General features: G+C 34.1%; 1 protein-coding gene and 1 long non-coding RNA gene across 5 annotated transcripts; both read right to left on the bottom strand.

Moving 5' to 3' along the window:
- Nucleotides 1-3,645: 3,645 nt before the first annotated feature.
- On the bottom strand, nt 3,646-9,142 carry LOC111410903 (nucleolin-like). Of its 2 annotated transcripts, none has more exons than XM_023041500.1 (12): nt 8,746-9,142; nt 7,176-7,729; nt 7,007-7,096; nt 6,680-6,919; nt 6,017-6,238; nt 5,636-5,936; nt 5,248-5,564; nt 5,029-5,138; nt 4,817-4,920; nt 4,592-4,668; nt 4,411-4,504; nt 3,646-4,124 (listed from the first exon to the last, which is right to left on the bottom strand). In XM_023041500.1, the coding sequence occupies exons 1-11, from the start codon at nt 8,981-8,983 to the stop codon at nt 4,412-4,414; spliced, it is 2,346 nt and encodes a 781-aa protein (XP_022897268.1). In that variant the 5' UTR covers nt 8,984-9,142; the 3' UTR covers nt 3,646-4,124; nt 4,411. The 2 variants fall into 2 exon arrangements, with proteins under 2 accessions (XP_022897268.1, XP_022897269.1); XM_023041501.1 differs by having other exon boundaries at nt 3,646-4,118.
- Nucleotides 9,143-10,319: 1,177 nt separating this feature from the next.
- Nucleotides 10,320-12,651, bottom strand: LOC111410901. 3 transcript variants are annotated; one of them, XR_002705783.1, is made up of 3 exons: nt 11,478-12,651; nt 10,921-11,019; nt 10,320-10,485 (listed from the first exon to the last, which is right to left on the bottom strand). It is a non-coding gene; the product is annotated as an uncharacterized LOC111410901 (long non-coding RNA). The 3 variants fall into 3 exon arrangements; XR_002705784.1 differs by having other exon boundaries at nt 10,320-10,471; XR_002705782.1 differs by lacking the exon at nt 10,320-10,485 and having other exon boundaries at nt 10,712-11,019.
- Between the last annotated feature and the right edge of the window lie 2,057 nt (nt 12,652-14,708).

Here is a 14,708-nt window from a genome sequence, read left to right as displayed (position 1 = left end):
AAAATTAAGGTGCTTTTCAATTCATTTGACAAGTTTAGTATGAACCTTTGCTGCCGCAAATAAATTGGTGCTCGGTAGCATTTTCAAAAGCCTATTCATTTCTGCTATGGAAAATGACGTGGGCAAATCATTTTAAGAAGCAAATTTATGATAATGAAGAACGAACACGGGTGATTATGACAACAAATCTCAATGTCTGGAAACATTGCCTTACCATTTTTATTGGTGGTGGCTGGGTGGGAAATTGGGGTGGAGGTGGGTGGCGATGGGTTGACGGCAGGGGTAGAGAGGGGGTGTAAGTGAAGAAGAGTATTCCTTTTTCTTTTTCTTTTTTCTTTTTCTTTTTCTTTTCAATGTTTTTGTTTCTCAATTATTAATTATTTTTTATTTTAGCTGTTTAAGTGAAAAAACTTGTTAAGATACATTTTTGTCCTTATTGAACCTGTACAAATATTTGGAATAAGATATAATAACATATTTTGATAAAATTTAGATCAATTTAATTAAATTGGACTTGAATTGAAAATTCGAAATAGCAAAATCATATTTTTAGATTTGAGCTAAATTAATTAATTAGCAAATATTTTTAAAAATATATAATTTGACTTATTTAAAATAAATAAATTTAAAAAATAGGGAGATTCAGTTCTTGATCTAGAACCAAGAATCGAATTAAATCCATCGATCTTTGATTTAGATACTCTTTAGATATTTAATTTAAGAAGAACCTCTCGATTTGATTCATTTTGGATCGATTTGATTTGATTTCAGAGTTTTGTCCAACCCTATTTTTGGATGTGGTTACTAAGCCCTTGTGTGATGGTCTCTAATCCAAACTCCTTTTTCCACGTACTAATTTTTAATCACATTCACGTAATAAAATATTCTACATGTAAATTTTAAAAAAAAATTCTACTTTTAATCATATAATTGTTCAAAAATTCACTATTTAAAACTTTTTTTCCCCCCAAAAAATGACCATCAAACTAGGGCTAATATTATAAGATATGGACCTGATGACACATTTTTAAAAGTTTTGAAACTTCTGTTACAAATTTCTCTAGCAATATTTGTTGCTAATCTGCATTTAAGTAATCGGTGAAAGGAAGGAACAAGTCGGTTAGAATTGCCCCGTCAAGTATCTTTATTACAGACAATTTATAATTGATCAATCTACCTTTTCATAATTGATCAATCTACCTTTTATTATTATATTTTGAAAAATTCATTATTAATCATTATTTTTTATCTATTTATAATTTAAACAAATCATAAGCACTTCCCAAATGCTTGCTGGGCTAAAACAATAACCTCATTTTATTTTTTTTTACACCAACCAAAAGCTTCATTAAATCAAATCATCATGAACATCGTGAGAAATAAAAGTGGGAATATAATCAACCTAATAGAATTAGCCGAGGAATGGATAGCAGCGTTCCAAAATCTAGGAACAAAACAGCATGAACCACAATTCACTTCAAAAAGAACAAGTGCCCGAGGAAACAAACAAAAATCGAAGAATAATGTTGTATGTACATCAAAGTTAACACTCCAGATGCCACCTCCACACAAGGATGGGACCTGTGCCTAATAAAATAATCTTCAATAAGTAAACCAACACTGCAAGAGAAGAGATCATAACTCTTCACCTAGACATAATCAATTATGGGGCAAAAAAAAAAAAGACGACAGAAATTCATTTCATCAAATTCTGTTGCAAAGAGATCCATCTTGCAATGGGGACACTGAAAAGGCATGTTCTTAGTGCTGCCTGGCTAGAAATTTTGAGTTCCTAACCTTATCCACTTAGACATTAAAGGATCAAAAACAAAATGATCATTGCACGTTGTATGAGTAAAACAAATATGGCCAATGGGAGGTCAAGTCGAGAAGCATCTCAACTATGTCCAAGGTCAAGACAGAATTCACAACATAACAAGCCATAGTATAATCAAATCAAAACGTGGCTTTTGTTTATAACAACCCAACAATATAAGTTATCCTTTCGAAGGGATTCAGGAAAGTGGAATACAACCTAATGCAAGTTATAAACACAACATAAGTGGCGATCAAAATGCACTTCACCCACAAAACCTTAACAAAGATAATAGTTCCGTGACGAGCAAATATATTCAACTAACACAAACTTGAAGAACAAAGTGCATATATCAAACAGATTCTGAACATGCAAAAGATATTCAAAATGGGCGAAGAATATGCTACCCTTTCTGACGAACAAAGTGATTATGCTAGAAATAACCTTCGGTATGAGAAAAAATATGGAGATTACTCTCACGAACAGAGATACAAATCCCCTACCTGGAGATTCATATTAAGTGCATGTTTGGCAAAGCTTACAATTGCTTGTAAGTTGGTCAAACTCTATTCTTATTCACAAATTCAACCTACAACTTTTACTTACCTTCGAGCCACAAATTCCCTGGGGCACACTGCTTCTAAGCACTTGAAAGCTTAGCCAAGCAAGCTATAAAAAGCAATTACTGTACAATGGTGAATTGTTGAATCCCTTGGCTAACAAATTATATGGATATATAATAACTACTTCCTCAAAGAGTTGGTCCAAATTCTTTTGAGAATCACCAGGTGACAAATTATTCAACACGCCAAAGGGTCACAATCAAATTTGACTTATGTGAAAATGTTCTTCTACAACTCAGGTGACCTTTCGTAAACTTCTATTGGCCCTCTATGCCACTAAAAAAAAGAAGTTTATTTTAGAACAAGAAGATTTCAGGTATTCTGAGCTTTTAAACAAACAATAATATCAATCACAATTGCGCCATACCAGCAGTAAGTTCACAAAAAACCATGTCCTATGTCCTCACCTCTCTTCTGGCGAACCATAATTATTGATAACTCAGACAAAAACTCAGATGCACATCACCAACGCAAACAGTTTTGAGGGATTTAAACTTCATCTCACATGAAACCTGGTATTCTTTCTTTAGCACCAAAATAAATTATTCTGTGGATAAAGCACCATACACAGTACATATCCATATTTCGTACTAAGAATGATAGGAACAACTGCATGAGACAGTAAAATCACGTCAACCACCCACTGCCACCAAGAACTGAAAGGTGGGACCCTACCAAATCACATGCAGGCATGAAGTGATATTGAATAAGCTGATTGCTATCATTAGCTGGTCAATTTTGAATTTTTTTTTTTTCTGACGGTTTTGGCCAGATAAAAAAGTCCAGAAGAACAAAGCCATTTATCATATTAATTCAAGTCAGCAAAATTTAAGTCCCATCTTAAAAATGTCATCCCAAGGATCCAAATTTAGAACATCCACCAACTTCCTTCTTATTGAACATAAAACAAATAAAGCCAACTTGTCTCGTGTCTAAAATTTGTAAAGGAAGGTCAATCCACAATTGCATAATCATCAAGCAATATGAGGAAAACTTGTTGGAAGCTTAATAGACTGGATTGCTTAATCATCAAGCAATATAAAGAAAACTTGTCGGAAGTTTAATAGACACCCTTTGCCAACTTATTCCCAGCATCTCCAATTTACCAGGGTAGAACCTTGAAAAAAGGTGGAATATAAAATTGCTTTTAACCAGAAAGATCTTGCTCATCCTAAAAAATCCACCAGGTAATGGAGACAATGGTCCTCAAGTAAATGCAACATAGAGCTTGCAGTGTTTTCCATTATATTCACCCTCTGGAGTAAATGTTATACCACCTCTTTTACAAGCAATGAAGGAGACAGCACTAATAAACATGCATTTAAAGGTAACGCATAGTGAACAAGTCTGTTAACCTCTGAAAAATTCAAGAGTTCCCTTACAGCAGAGAAGTACCAAGATGATAAAACATCCTAAATGTAGATCTTTAGATGATCTGCAGAAATACACCAGTACTTCAAAAATTTGTACACGAGTTTCATCTCTTTGAACCCCATAGAGGCTTTATACTAGTACAATGATTCATCTGACACTTGAGAATGATAATTCACACAACCTTCAAATAATTTTAAATCCTGTGGAAGCCTCTTCTCTATTCCAATCTCTGCCATGGACAAATCAGAAGTAACGACAATGCTCCTTTTCCATCAAGCACAGCTCTTATCACCAAGAAACGTCATCTATGACTTTGGAAATAGTGATTTAGACGAACATAATTCAAAGGTAAAATAACAAAGCTTCCATTTGACTTATTTAACCCTTGTTTGAGTCTCATTTTTTTCAAAATTCATTTTCAACCACATTCTCAATAAAATAATATTACATGAAAATCCAAAACTTTTCCTTAATTCTTAACCACACATTCTCCATCAACCTACTATTCCAAAATGTATTATTTCCCACAAAATGGGGCTCAAACAAGGGCATAATCAAACTATTTCAGCAAGAGTATGAAACAACGAAAGGGCATACCTCAATAGTATGATCCGGAACCACCACTTCCCATATAACTACTACCACCCATGCTTCGTCCAGAGTAGAGTGAAGAGTAGGAGCTACCACCAACCTAAAGTTCCAGAATCAAGCATGCATAAGAAAGTACATGAACAATACAACCTCTGAAGAGAAGTAAGATCATAAATAATAAACGTACATCACTTCCTCGGGACATGTAATCACTACCATAGTTTGATGAGTACATCCCACTAACATCACCACCATCATAAGAGCCTGCATTGAAGACAGTGCAAATGTCACGTGAATGACCACCAGTGCATAACAAATATCAGAAGGAATTAATCTTTCTTCGTTTAAAATATGAGATCAAAAGTAGTTCATCCAAATCAATAAACTTGTTAATTTACAACATAGAATTTACCTCCACCATAGCTCATTCCCTGACGACTACTGTAAAGCCCGTGAGAATCTTGACTGGAGAGGGAGCTTCGGCTACCATCATATCCTAGATTTGACCTACCAAGCCTGCAAATCACATAAGAAAGCCCATACGAGAAAGCTGGAGTTAAAAACAAGGGCACAGGAACCTAGAAATTACATTTATGTTTTACAAACATCTACATGATAACAGACCTATCACTGTAAGCATCCCCATATTGAGATGTACTTTCACCAATATCATAATCCAAACGAGCACGCGAATGGCGAACTCCTGCCTCAGCATAGCGTGGAGGAACATCATCCTTGGATGCATAGTCAATGTCAATTTTATATTGAAGATTCGACAAATTTTTTAAAAGATTGAAATTGAAAATGGCATTATAAAGAAATAAGTTCCAAAAGAGAAATTACCACTGCAACATATGGACGTTTTGACCCAGATACAGAATCATATTCACGCACTCGTCCCTCGCGGTAAGTTGGAGGTGGCCTTTCATACCTCTGGCTGTAAGTATCATCAACATAAGCTCTTCTTGCTGCAGTGCGAGCTGTACCACCTCTCGGAAAATCAGGGTAACCGGATCCACGAGGAGAATAGTCGTCCCTATATGATGAGCGTCTATCTGGTGGAACCCTAGAATTATAGTCAGTGGCAGCCCTGCTCCTAGGGGGAAGCTCCTCACGATGACCATAGTCCCTCTTCAAACCACTCTTGGGATAAACTGGAACTGTACAGAAAAAAATTTGTCAGCACTGCTAGAGAAGTTTAGAGCTGAATGGAACTCAAGAAGGTAAATACCAGGTGGTCTCCTGTCGTAGGACCTCGGTAACGGAGCCGGTGGTCTACTCCTAGGAGGCATTGTCAAAGCTGGTCGTCTATCACGTATATTGGCAGGCCTTTTAAAACCACGATCAACTATAGGTGGCAGACGTGCTCCATAGCCTCTTGTCCTGTGAAGAGGGATACTACGCGGAACTGGTCGGCTCCATGGACTCCTAACACCTTGAACCGATCCACCGCCAGGCCGAAAATCTGCTCGAGAACTATGTTTACCTTTGCCTCTTTGGAGTGGTCTGGAAAGCCTGACCCTAACTCTAGCCTGGAGTAAGTAACCATTTAACATCCATTGCAATAGGCACAACAACATAGAAAAACAACTTATCTATAAGGGGAAAATACCTTATTATCTCCTTCACCCAAATCCTCATTATTGATGCTTTTAGCACAATTAACTGCTGCGTCATGGGTATCAAATGTGACAAATCCAAAATCTTTTCTCCTGGCAGATGGCATGTTGCGGGCTAGCTCGACTTTTTCAATTGCCCCATATTTTTTAAGAAGTTTCCGAATGTGATCCTCGTCCCAAGAAGCAAGAAGACCATCCACAAACACAGTTTTAACCTGATCTTAAGATTATGAGTACCGAAAGCATAAAAAGGTATGTCGCATCAAAAAGGAGATACGGATTAAAGACCAACTAATTACCTCCCAAAAGCAAAATACATTTGATTTAATAAATACATGTGTGTAAGAGCAAAGTGATGATATGGTGGTCGGAGATCACAGTAAGGCATAAAACAGATCATTTTAAACCTCAGCCTCTACTCTATTTCTTCTTAGACCATGATAAAGTAAAATATAAATCAACGAGTATAAACCATACAAATATAAGAAACAGCAGATATCTCAAAAAGAAAAAAATTCTAGTTGTTCAAGCTGTTCAAAATGTTATCAGCACCCTGATAGACCACAATTCAAGTGCACAATGATCTAAAATATGATCTAAACCAACAGGTATTGTGAACCTTTTGACTAAGCAGAAAAGCTCTTCCTTGTATGTACCTGAGCCATGATTTCATCACCGGGGTCAATGAAGGAATCTGCAAAGGAAACCTTAGCAAGCCTATCTACTCCAAACATGACATCCCTCTTCTGTAGACGCTTAAAAGCATCCATGGCATCGGATCGCGAGGCGAATTCCAAGAAGGCAAAACCTCGATTCATACCTTTGTTGTTAGCGTCTTCAATCAATGTCAAATCATCAATGTTATCCACACCGTAGTGCTTCAACTTCTCTTTCAACTGGAAGCACATCGAATATCAGTAAGAAGAGACTAACTCCCCAAAATCTAAAGCAAATATATGCTTAAGGATTCCTAATCGACTTACTGCTTCCTTCGTCCATGTCTTGCATATGTTACCCAAAAACAAAGTATCACTGTCTTGACTTGGAGTAACACCACATTGCTTTCCATGAACCTGGAATATGGTTGTCAAAACCTATTCAAGAGAAGTAATAAAAAAGGTAGCTTTGAGAACAACACGATTAAAGAAATACCACTGGGTTCTTCAGCTCAGAACAAGCTCGTCTTGCTTGTTCTGCAGTTGCAAAACGCAAGAATGCAAATCCTTTATTCTTCTTAGTCTGAGGATTCATCATAAGTCTGGCTTCAGTAACCTCACCAACTTCACTGAAGACTGTCCTAAGATCATCCTCAGTAGCATCCTTGTCCAATCCCCCGACAAAAATTTCAAATTCCTTCCGCTTGCGCCTTTCTTTAAAAACTTTGTGATGCTCTTCCGCTTCAGCAGCATCAACCATCTCAGCATGCTCCTCCCCAGCATGCTCATCATATTCCTCGGGCTCAAGTTCTTCCTGCACGTCTTCTATTTCCTCTTCAACAACATCACCCTCTTCTTCTTCACCAATATCCCCCTCCTCGAGTTCTTCACCTACTTTGTCTCCCTCTTCTTGAGCATCTTGCTCAATTTCCTTCTCATCATAATCTACACCAACGTACTCTTCAGGTTCATAGTCAGGCTCATTATCCTCCAAATCTAATCTTTCACCCGTTTCATATTCATCAATAGAATTTTTCACCTCGCCATCCTCTGAGAGGCAAAAAGGAGATACAGATATTCATTGGACAGTCAACAGACTGAAACCACAAAATGTTTAGGACCATTTAACACCAACTTTCTGTAGTTGGTTGTCATTAGCACCAGAAAGGCACATGTATTCATTGTAATAATCATAAAAAAATATTTCTACAAAGTAGATATCTTTCTAAAACAAACAATAAAGCATGCAAGGTTCTGCCAGTGAAAATACTTTCATAGTGAAGGTCGTGGTACAATTAAATGACTTGCAGCAATAATCTTACTCTTTTTTCCCATAAGTCAAAAGAAAAGAGAGGAATCCAAACCCATAATTTTATAAACTAGAAACTGCACCCTACCTTCAGGAGCAGTATGTTACTTTATGCTAATAACTTCTGTTACATTATGCTAAAGGGCCAAAAACAATATGTTACAAAGTATCCGATATGGAGTTTCGAATAATCATTCTGCCAAAAGAACATCATTTACATGTGAAAAAAAGAATGAGAAATTCTAATTTGCCCCCACCATCTTAATACAATCCTCATATTTAATACTTCTGCATGGTTTATGACAGATGAACAACTTCCAGAAAGGAAGGATACCAACAAACCCAACCCAAAAAAAAAAATCATAAAAAACAAATAAAAACAAAACTGCCTTGACAATAAAAACCTAACAATCCATCCTGATTTCCCAATTCTCTCACTGTATATAGCCTGTTGATAGACCTATCTAAGCATAAAATTTAAGAGAACAAAGTCAAACTCTAAAGACCAACATCCCTAAAAGAGGCTTCTTGACTTGGGGAAAAAACAAGTTCAAGATATCCTAAATTTACAACGGCATAATAAGAAATAAAGCAAAGAATCTTTAGGGCGATCCCGATAAAAAAACAAAAATTTGAAATTTTCATATGCTGCCCTAATCAAAGAAAATTTCATCCCCACTTGTACATATAGAGATCTAAAATAAATTATCAAGAAACCAATTGGCCATACTACCAATCATCAAAAGAATTCACTTACTCTGACCAGAAGCGTCTCCGTTATCCTTTGTAGCGCTCTCCTTCTCCTTCGACTCTTTCCCCGGCTCCGTAGCCTTCTTCTCCTCAATCACAACCACGGTATTCTGTTCCTCGACCATCTCTTCGGCTTTCACGTTCGTCTCCTCAGGCTGGACCTGGGTCTTCTGCATCGCCCGAGCCCGTGCAGTCCGCTTCATGCCTGGTCCCGGCGGCGTCTTCTTGGCTGTTCTCGGTGGCATCTTCCGATCAAAACTAACCACTATTCCCAAACAATTTAAGATTTTGAGACCCTGATTAATTTCAAATAGATGAAAAGTTACCTCTGCGTGTATGTGCGCGCAAATTGGTAGACGGGAACCCTATTTGACCAAACAAATTACTTTGTCGGCTGGATTTGGTTTTCAAACAATTAAAAAAAATCTTATTTAATGTTATTCAAAAATAATTTCTTTCAAAAAATATTTTAATCTATTCTTATTTATATTTGTAATTTTAGAAGTAAGTACAAAAAATTGATTATAATTAGTTAAATTAAATAAGAGTATATTGATAAATAAATAAAACAAAACATTCTCAATAAAATAACAATATTATATAATTGAAATAAAAAATAAGAAAAGTCAACCATATAAATAGGTCGGAGGAAGTACATAGAAACTTATAAGCTATAGTCTATTAATTTTAGCATTATTATAATTCAATTTATTTCAATAATATCTTATTTTTCGTTTTTCAATACTTATTTAATTTATTTAACCATTTGAACATTATTATTATGAATTACTTTGTCTACCATTTAGTTATTATCAATAACCATTTAAATATTATTATCATGAACTACTTTGTCAACTATTTAATTATTATCAATGTACATTTTATAATCTATTAAATATCATATCAAGTGAAAATCACTTTTTGCAGAATTTTAGACTTATTATAATTCATTTATTTCAATAATATTTTATTTTTTATTTTTCAATATGTATTTAATTTAGTTAATCATTTAAACAATATTATCCTGAATTATTTTGTTGAGTATATAATTTTCATCAACATACGTTTGATATAAATTCAATTATTTCAATAATATCTTTTTTCATTTTCAAAACATATTTAATTTATTTAACCATTTGATCATAATCTATTAAATATCATAGCAAATGAGAATAACATTTTGCACAATTTTAATTTTATTATAATTCAATTATTTCAATAATACTTTATTTTTTTTATTTTTAATATGTATTTAATTTATTTAACCATTTAAATAATATTATCATAAATTATTTTATCAACTATTTATTTATCATCAATGTATATTCGATAGAAATTCAAATATTTTAATAATATCTTATTTTCATTTTTGTAATATGTATTTAATTTCTGTAACCATTTGAATAATATTATCATGAACTATTTTGTCAATTAAAGTTTATCATCAATATTAGTGACGCACGTGCCACGGCATAATTAACGATGTAATAGCGTGTGTGTGTGTGTATTTGTGTTAGTATTGAAAGACATCTCATATACGTAAAATAATAAGTCTTTTAATTTATAAAACTAAGACAAATTTCAAAATAATAGTCTAATAAGTAAACAAAGGATGATTTATACATTTCAAAAGCTGAATTTGATACAGCATCAGAGTAAAGTTACAAGCTAGAAAAGCATCATAAAGGCAACAATACATTCCTGCTAAGTTCAAACTTCATGGAGGAGGTTTTCTGCAAAAGTAGTGCTACAAAATAAAACGATGTTACAAGTTAAAAGCATCATGAAGTTTGTTGTACATTCGTTGGTCAAATTGTTTAAAGAATTAAAATAAAATCATTAGAAACATCAATGTTAAAAAAAACCAAATATCTAGAAGATAAATTGATATAAGCAAAGGAATACAAAAACCAAAGATGATAAAACAAAACATTACGAAGAGTAAAACAAAGGTGAATACACCTTAAAATTTCCAAAAATGGGTAACAAGTAACAGTGCTTGGCAATTGGTACTGATAACTGATTCCACATGGCATTACCCTTTGTGATAGATTCATATATACCTTTGAACATATAGGCAATACACTGGATTGAACCACTACAAACATATAATTTTCATATTACTTCACAATTTGATATTCCCTTTTTGCAAATGGGCATTTAGTGCAATATACATGCATACCTATGCAATTTTTTTAGACGATGGCCGTATATCCTTAAAATTGACATCTTTACTATCTTTGCTTGCACCAATTGGCTCTCTATTGAAGTCGATGTCAATCTGCATAAAAAGAACAGCTACAACTTAATCTGAGACTCGGTGAAAGATTATTAGAAAGTTATATAAGACCAAGAAAAAGAGATGTCATTTTCCCAAGATTGGGGTGGTATTTCAAACCCATCTGATCTCACATTCAATAAAAAAGGAACGCTTTCACTCTTTCAGCTTCCGATTTAACATAAACTTTCCCAAATATAAGTCTTGCTCATCAAATTTCAAACTTTCTTATTTTTATTGCAGAACTTACATCATAATAATTATAGTAAGTTATTTGATCTATCAAATTAAGTATGAATTGTCCAATAAAATCAAGGTGAGCAAATATCAGAAACATTTTAATCAGTATTGAAATGAAAATAACTCAAAAGAGGATAAAATGATTTATTAAAAGAAAAATTAGAGATACTCCCATTTGCTAGTTATTGTAAGAAATCATTTTATACCCAGTAATACAGTACCTGTTGGTTTTAAATTGTTCTCAAGCTATATCCTGGTGGTTGTACTGCAGTATGGCTTTACTTCCAAACTCAACTGGGAGATTATCTGCATCAATTAGGATCTCAAGAATTCTACACTATTTTTGTTCTTTGGGCAAATAAATTTCAACTAGAATGTTTTTGCATCCAGAAAGTATTCTATAACCTACTATACATGAACATTTCTAAATTAGCATGGAGGACAGATCAAATTTTCACCTAATAAAAACAAAATTGTAGCATAAAAATGTAAAGCTTTCTAATTGGGATTTGCACACACAAATTAATTAAATTTTAGTATGGTTCTAAGTTCTAATCTAACACCCTCCCTTCCCCCACAAAGAATTATGGATTATTCCCTACAAAAAACAACCATTGATCGAGATGAACACGCCAACTGAACTTTTGAAGTTTTTCGAGGATGGGAATAGGATTCATTACAATAGTTAGTTAAGAAGCATCCATTAATTTATTTACTCATAAAATATAGATCGTAAATGAAAATGATCCTTTCAATATTGCTTAATGTGAAATTCAAGATCGAATCAACCAACCTCAATTTATCTTGAAGAAAGTAATTCAAACACAGCTAAATTAGCTACAACATCATTGAGGGGAGTATGGGTCTAATCTATTCGTAAAAGAGTCAAGTACAAAAAGGTCATTTAGTAATTAAGAATAAGATTAAGAATATTGGGCACATTACATGAGACAAATGAATTATGAAACTCGGTAGCCTCAACATATGTGACAAGTAGACAATTAGAAAAATATAACAATAATAATAACCTTCAACTTGGAAGAACATGTAAACCAAATACGAAAGAAAAATGACGATAATAAGCAAAATAATAAAACATGAAACAATGACACCGGAAACAAAACTTACCACGACTCCCATTCACAAGATTGTTTGATATTTTTCCCGAATTACTAATCTTCTCAGCTTTTGATGTTGCAGCCCGAAACAAACTCAACTTAAATTACCAAATATTCATGTTTCTTTAAAAAAGATGACGTTTTGCTCATAGATTCACACTTATCTCATTCAACAGTAAAGACATCCATCTCATTTAATAGTAAAGTCCTCCATCTCAGCATTTTTGGTGACTAAAAGAAATGAACATAAAAAAGGAGAGAAAAGTAAAAAAAGTGGGGGGGGAAAAAAAAAAAAAAAAAAAAAAAAAAGGGGGGGGGGGGGGGGGGGGGGGGTCACACTATAGAATTTTGTGGCATTTCTTTATAAAGGTTCATCTCTCAATATTTTTTCATTACTACCATATAAACAGTGTTCCCTATCCAAATAATCATTATGAATTTATAAACTATATTTCACCATTTATTTAGCAACCAGACACATTGCATGTCAAAGATTTGGTTCGAATGCACGCAAAAACTAAATCACTTTCCACTTTGCTGAAGCCGAAACACATAACTGGATCATACTGATGCTGAATAATCATTTTCACCATTTTAAATACGTCACTATCCTCGCCAGCTTTACCAACAACTAATTTTTTCTGCCATTTTCCGTTCTCCCCCTTATTCTATCACCTTCAGTGGCGGGAAAGGGCGCATATCCTCATGACTTTCCTTTTTCATCAACAGCTAATTACAAACCATTGCCTCTAGAAGAGAAGAAATAGTGTTGAAGGGGTGTTCGTCGGTAATCAGTATAAATAATATGACATGGTTGTTTGTGATGTTAATATTTAGTTTTAATCATGTTAAGAATCGATAATCACAATCCAATAAATTAATATAAATGAATTCATACCTGCGGAAGCCATTGTTAATATGAATAATAGTTGTAATAACAGACATGATCTTCCCCTCTTTACTTCTCACAAAATATCAATTATCAATGGGGCAAGCCAATAAAACATATAGAGAGGAGAGAGACCTAGCCTTTATATATAAGAAATAATTTGAGCCGTCCCATTACGACTAGAATTCTAATTAGGTTTTATTTTCGACCCACATACTTTAAATTACCACATCAAATTAATTACATCACGTAATGTGTAAAAGGCCCAATTGATCACTTAATAAATTTGGCTCAAACACAATTATCATTATGAGTCATATATCTAACCCTTAAAATTTTGTAATCGAATGTGAAGCTCACATATTGAATTATTAATTATTCCAACATTCTCCCACTTGGGCAAACATTTGATTACCATAACAAAGTTTTAACACCCGGGTTAGACTACAAAGGTGGCCACAAAAGTATAGCTCCAATGATGACACCTTACGTAACATGATCCGGTCCAACAAGAATATTAATACTGAACATGGAAGTCATTACACCAATTTAAGAGATGTAAGACCATTCCACAGCTATAAATGTCAACATCCTTATCGACATGGATCCCCATCCTCCAAACAATGTGGTAGTATGTGGTATGAACTTAGCACTAAATGTGATAAAAACTGTGCTAACTCATATCGGTCCTCATAATGCTTCGAATCAAAATGAAGCCACATGTCTCTAAAAGAGACTCATCTTATGTCTTTATACGTCATATTTCAAGATACCAATAATATAAAAAGACATAAGTCAAATGCATGCTTAAAATAGTTCATGGATAGGAGAAAAATTATTTTATTATCAGAAGGGGCTGTACCCAAAAATATATGGGTTGCCTACGTACCCCGCAAGGGATCAAGCGCAAAACGTTGTTCTTTACATAAATAACTCCCACTAACCAAAAATATCAAATGTTTCCACAATACCCATATTAGTAACATGTGTCTTAAAAACTTTTGGAGCGAGTCCCTTAGTCAAGGGATCTGCAACAATCGCCTCTGTATTGATATGCTCTATTTTCGTCTGCCTTTCTTTGACTCTGTCTCTAACAACCAAATATTTGATGTCAATATGTTTTGATCCACCAGAACTTTTATTATTCTTTGAAAAGAATATTGCTGCACTGTTATCACAGTAGATGGTGATCGGTCTTGAGATGGAATCAACAACTTTAAGCCAGAGATGAAATTTCTTAACCAAACGGCTTGAACTGTAGCCCCATAACATGCCACAAATTCAACTTGCATAGTAGAAGATGCCACTAGAGTCTATTTAGCACTTTTCCAAGAAATGGCACCACCAGCTAATGTAAAAATGTAACCTGAGGTTGATTTCAAATCATCTTGACATCCAGCAAAATCAGAATCTGAATATCCTACCACCTCAAGATGATTTGTACG

The sequence above is a fragment of the Olea europaea genome, chromosome 15 (genome assembly GCF_002742605.1).
Source record: "Olea europaea var. sylvestris chromosome 15, O_europaea_v1, whole genome shotgun sequence".
Lineage (NCBI taxonomy): Eukaryota > Viridiplantae > Streptophyta > Magnoliopsida > Lamiales > Oleaceae > Olea > Olea europaea.
The sequence above is the reverse complement of the archived record's forward strand: the minus strand, read 5'-3'. Positions and strand labels throughout refer to the sequence as shown.

Excerpts from the sequence above, each read along its gene's own strand:
- LOC111410903 (XM_023041500.1), bottom strand. The coding sequence starts at position 8,983 with ATGCCACCGAGAACAGCCAAGAAGACGCCGCCGGGACCAGGCATGAAG. Across the intron at positions 6,920-7,006 it reads AGACATGGACGAAGGAAGCA|TTGAAAGAGAAGTTGAAGCA; the intron begins GTAAGTCGATTA and ends ATGTGCTTCCAG. Across the intron at positions 4,921-5,028 it reads GGGGATGCTTACAGTGATAG|GCTTGGTAGGTCAAATCTAG; the intron begins GTCTGTTATCAT and ends TGTGATTTGCAG.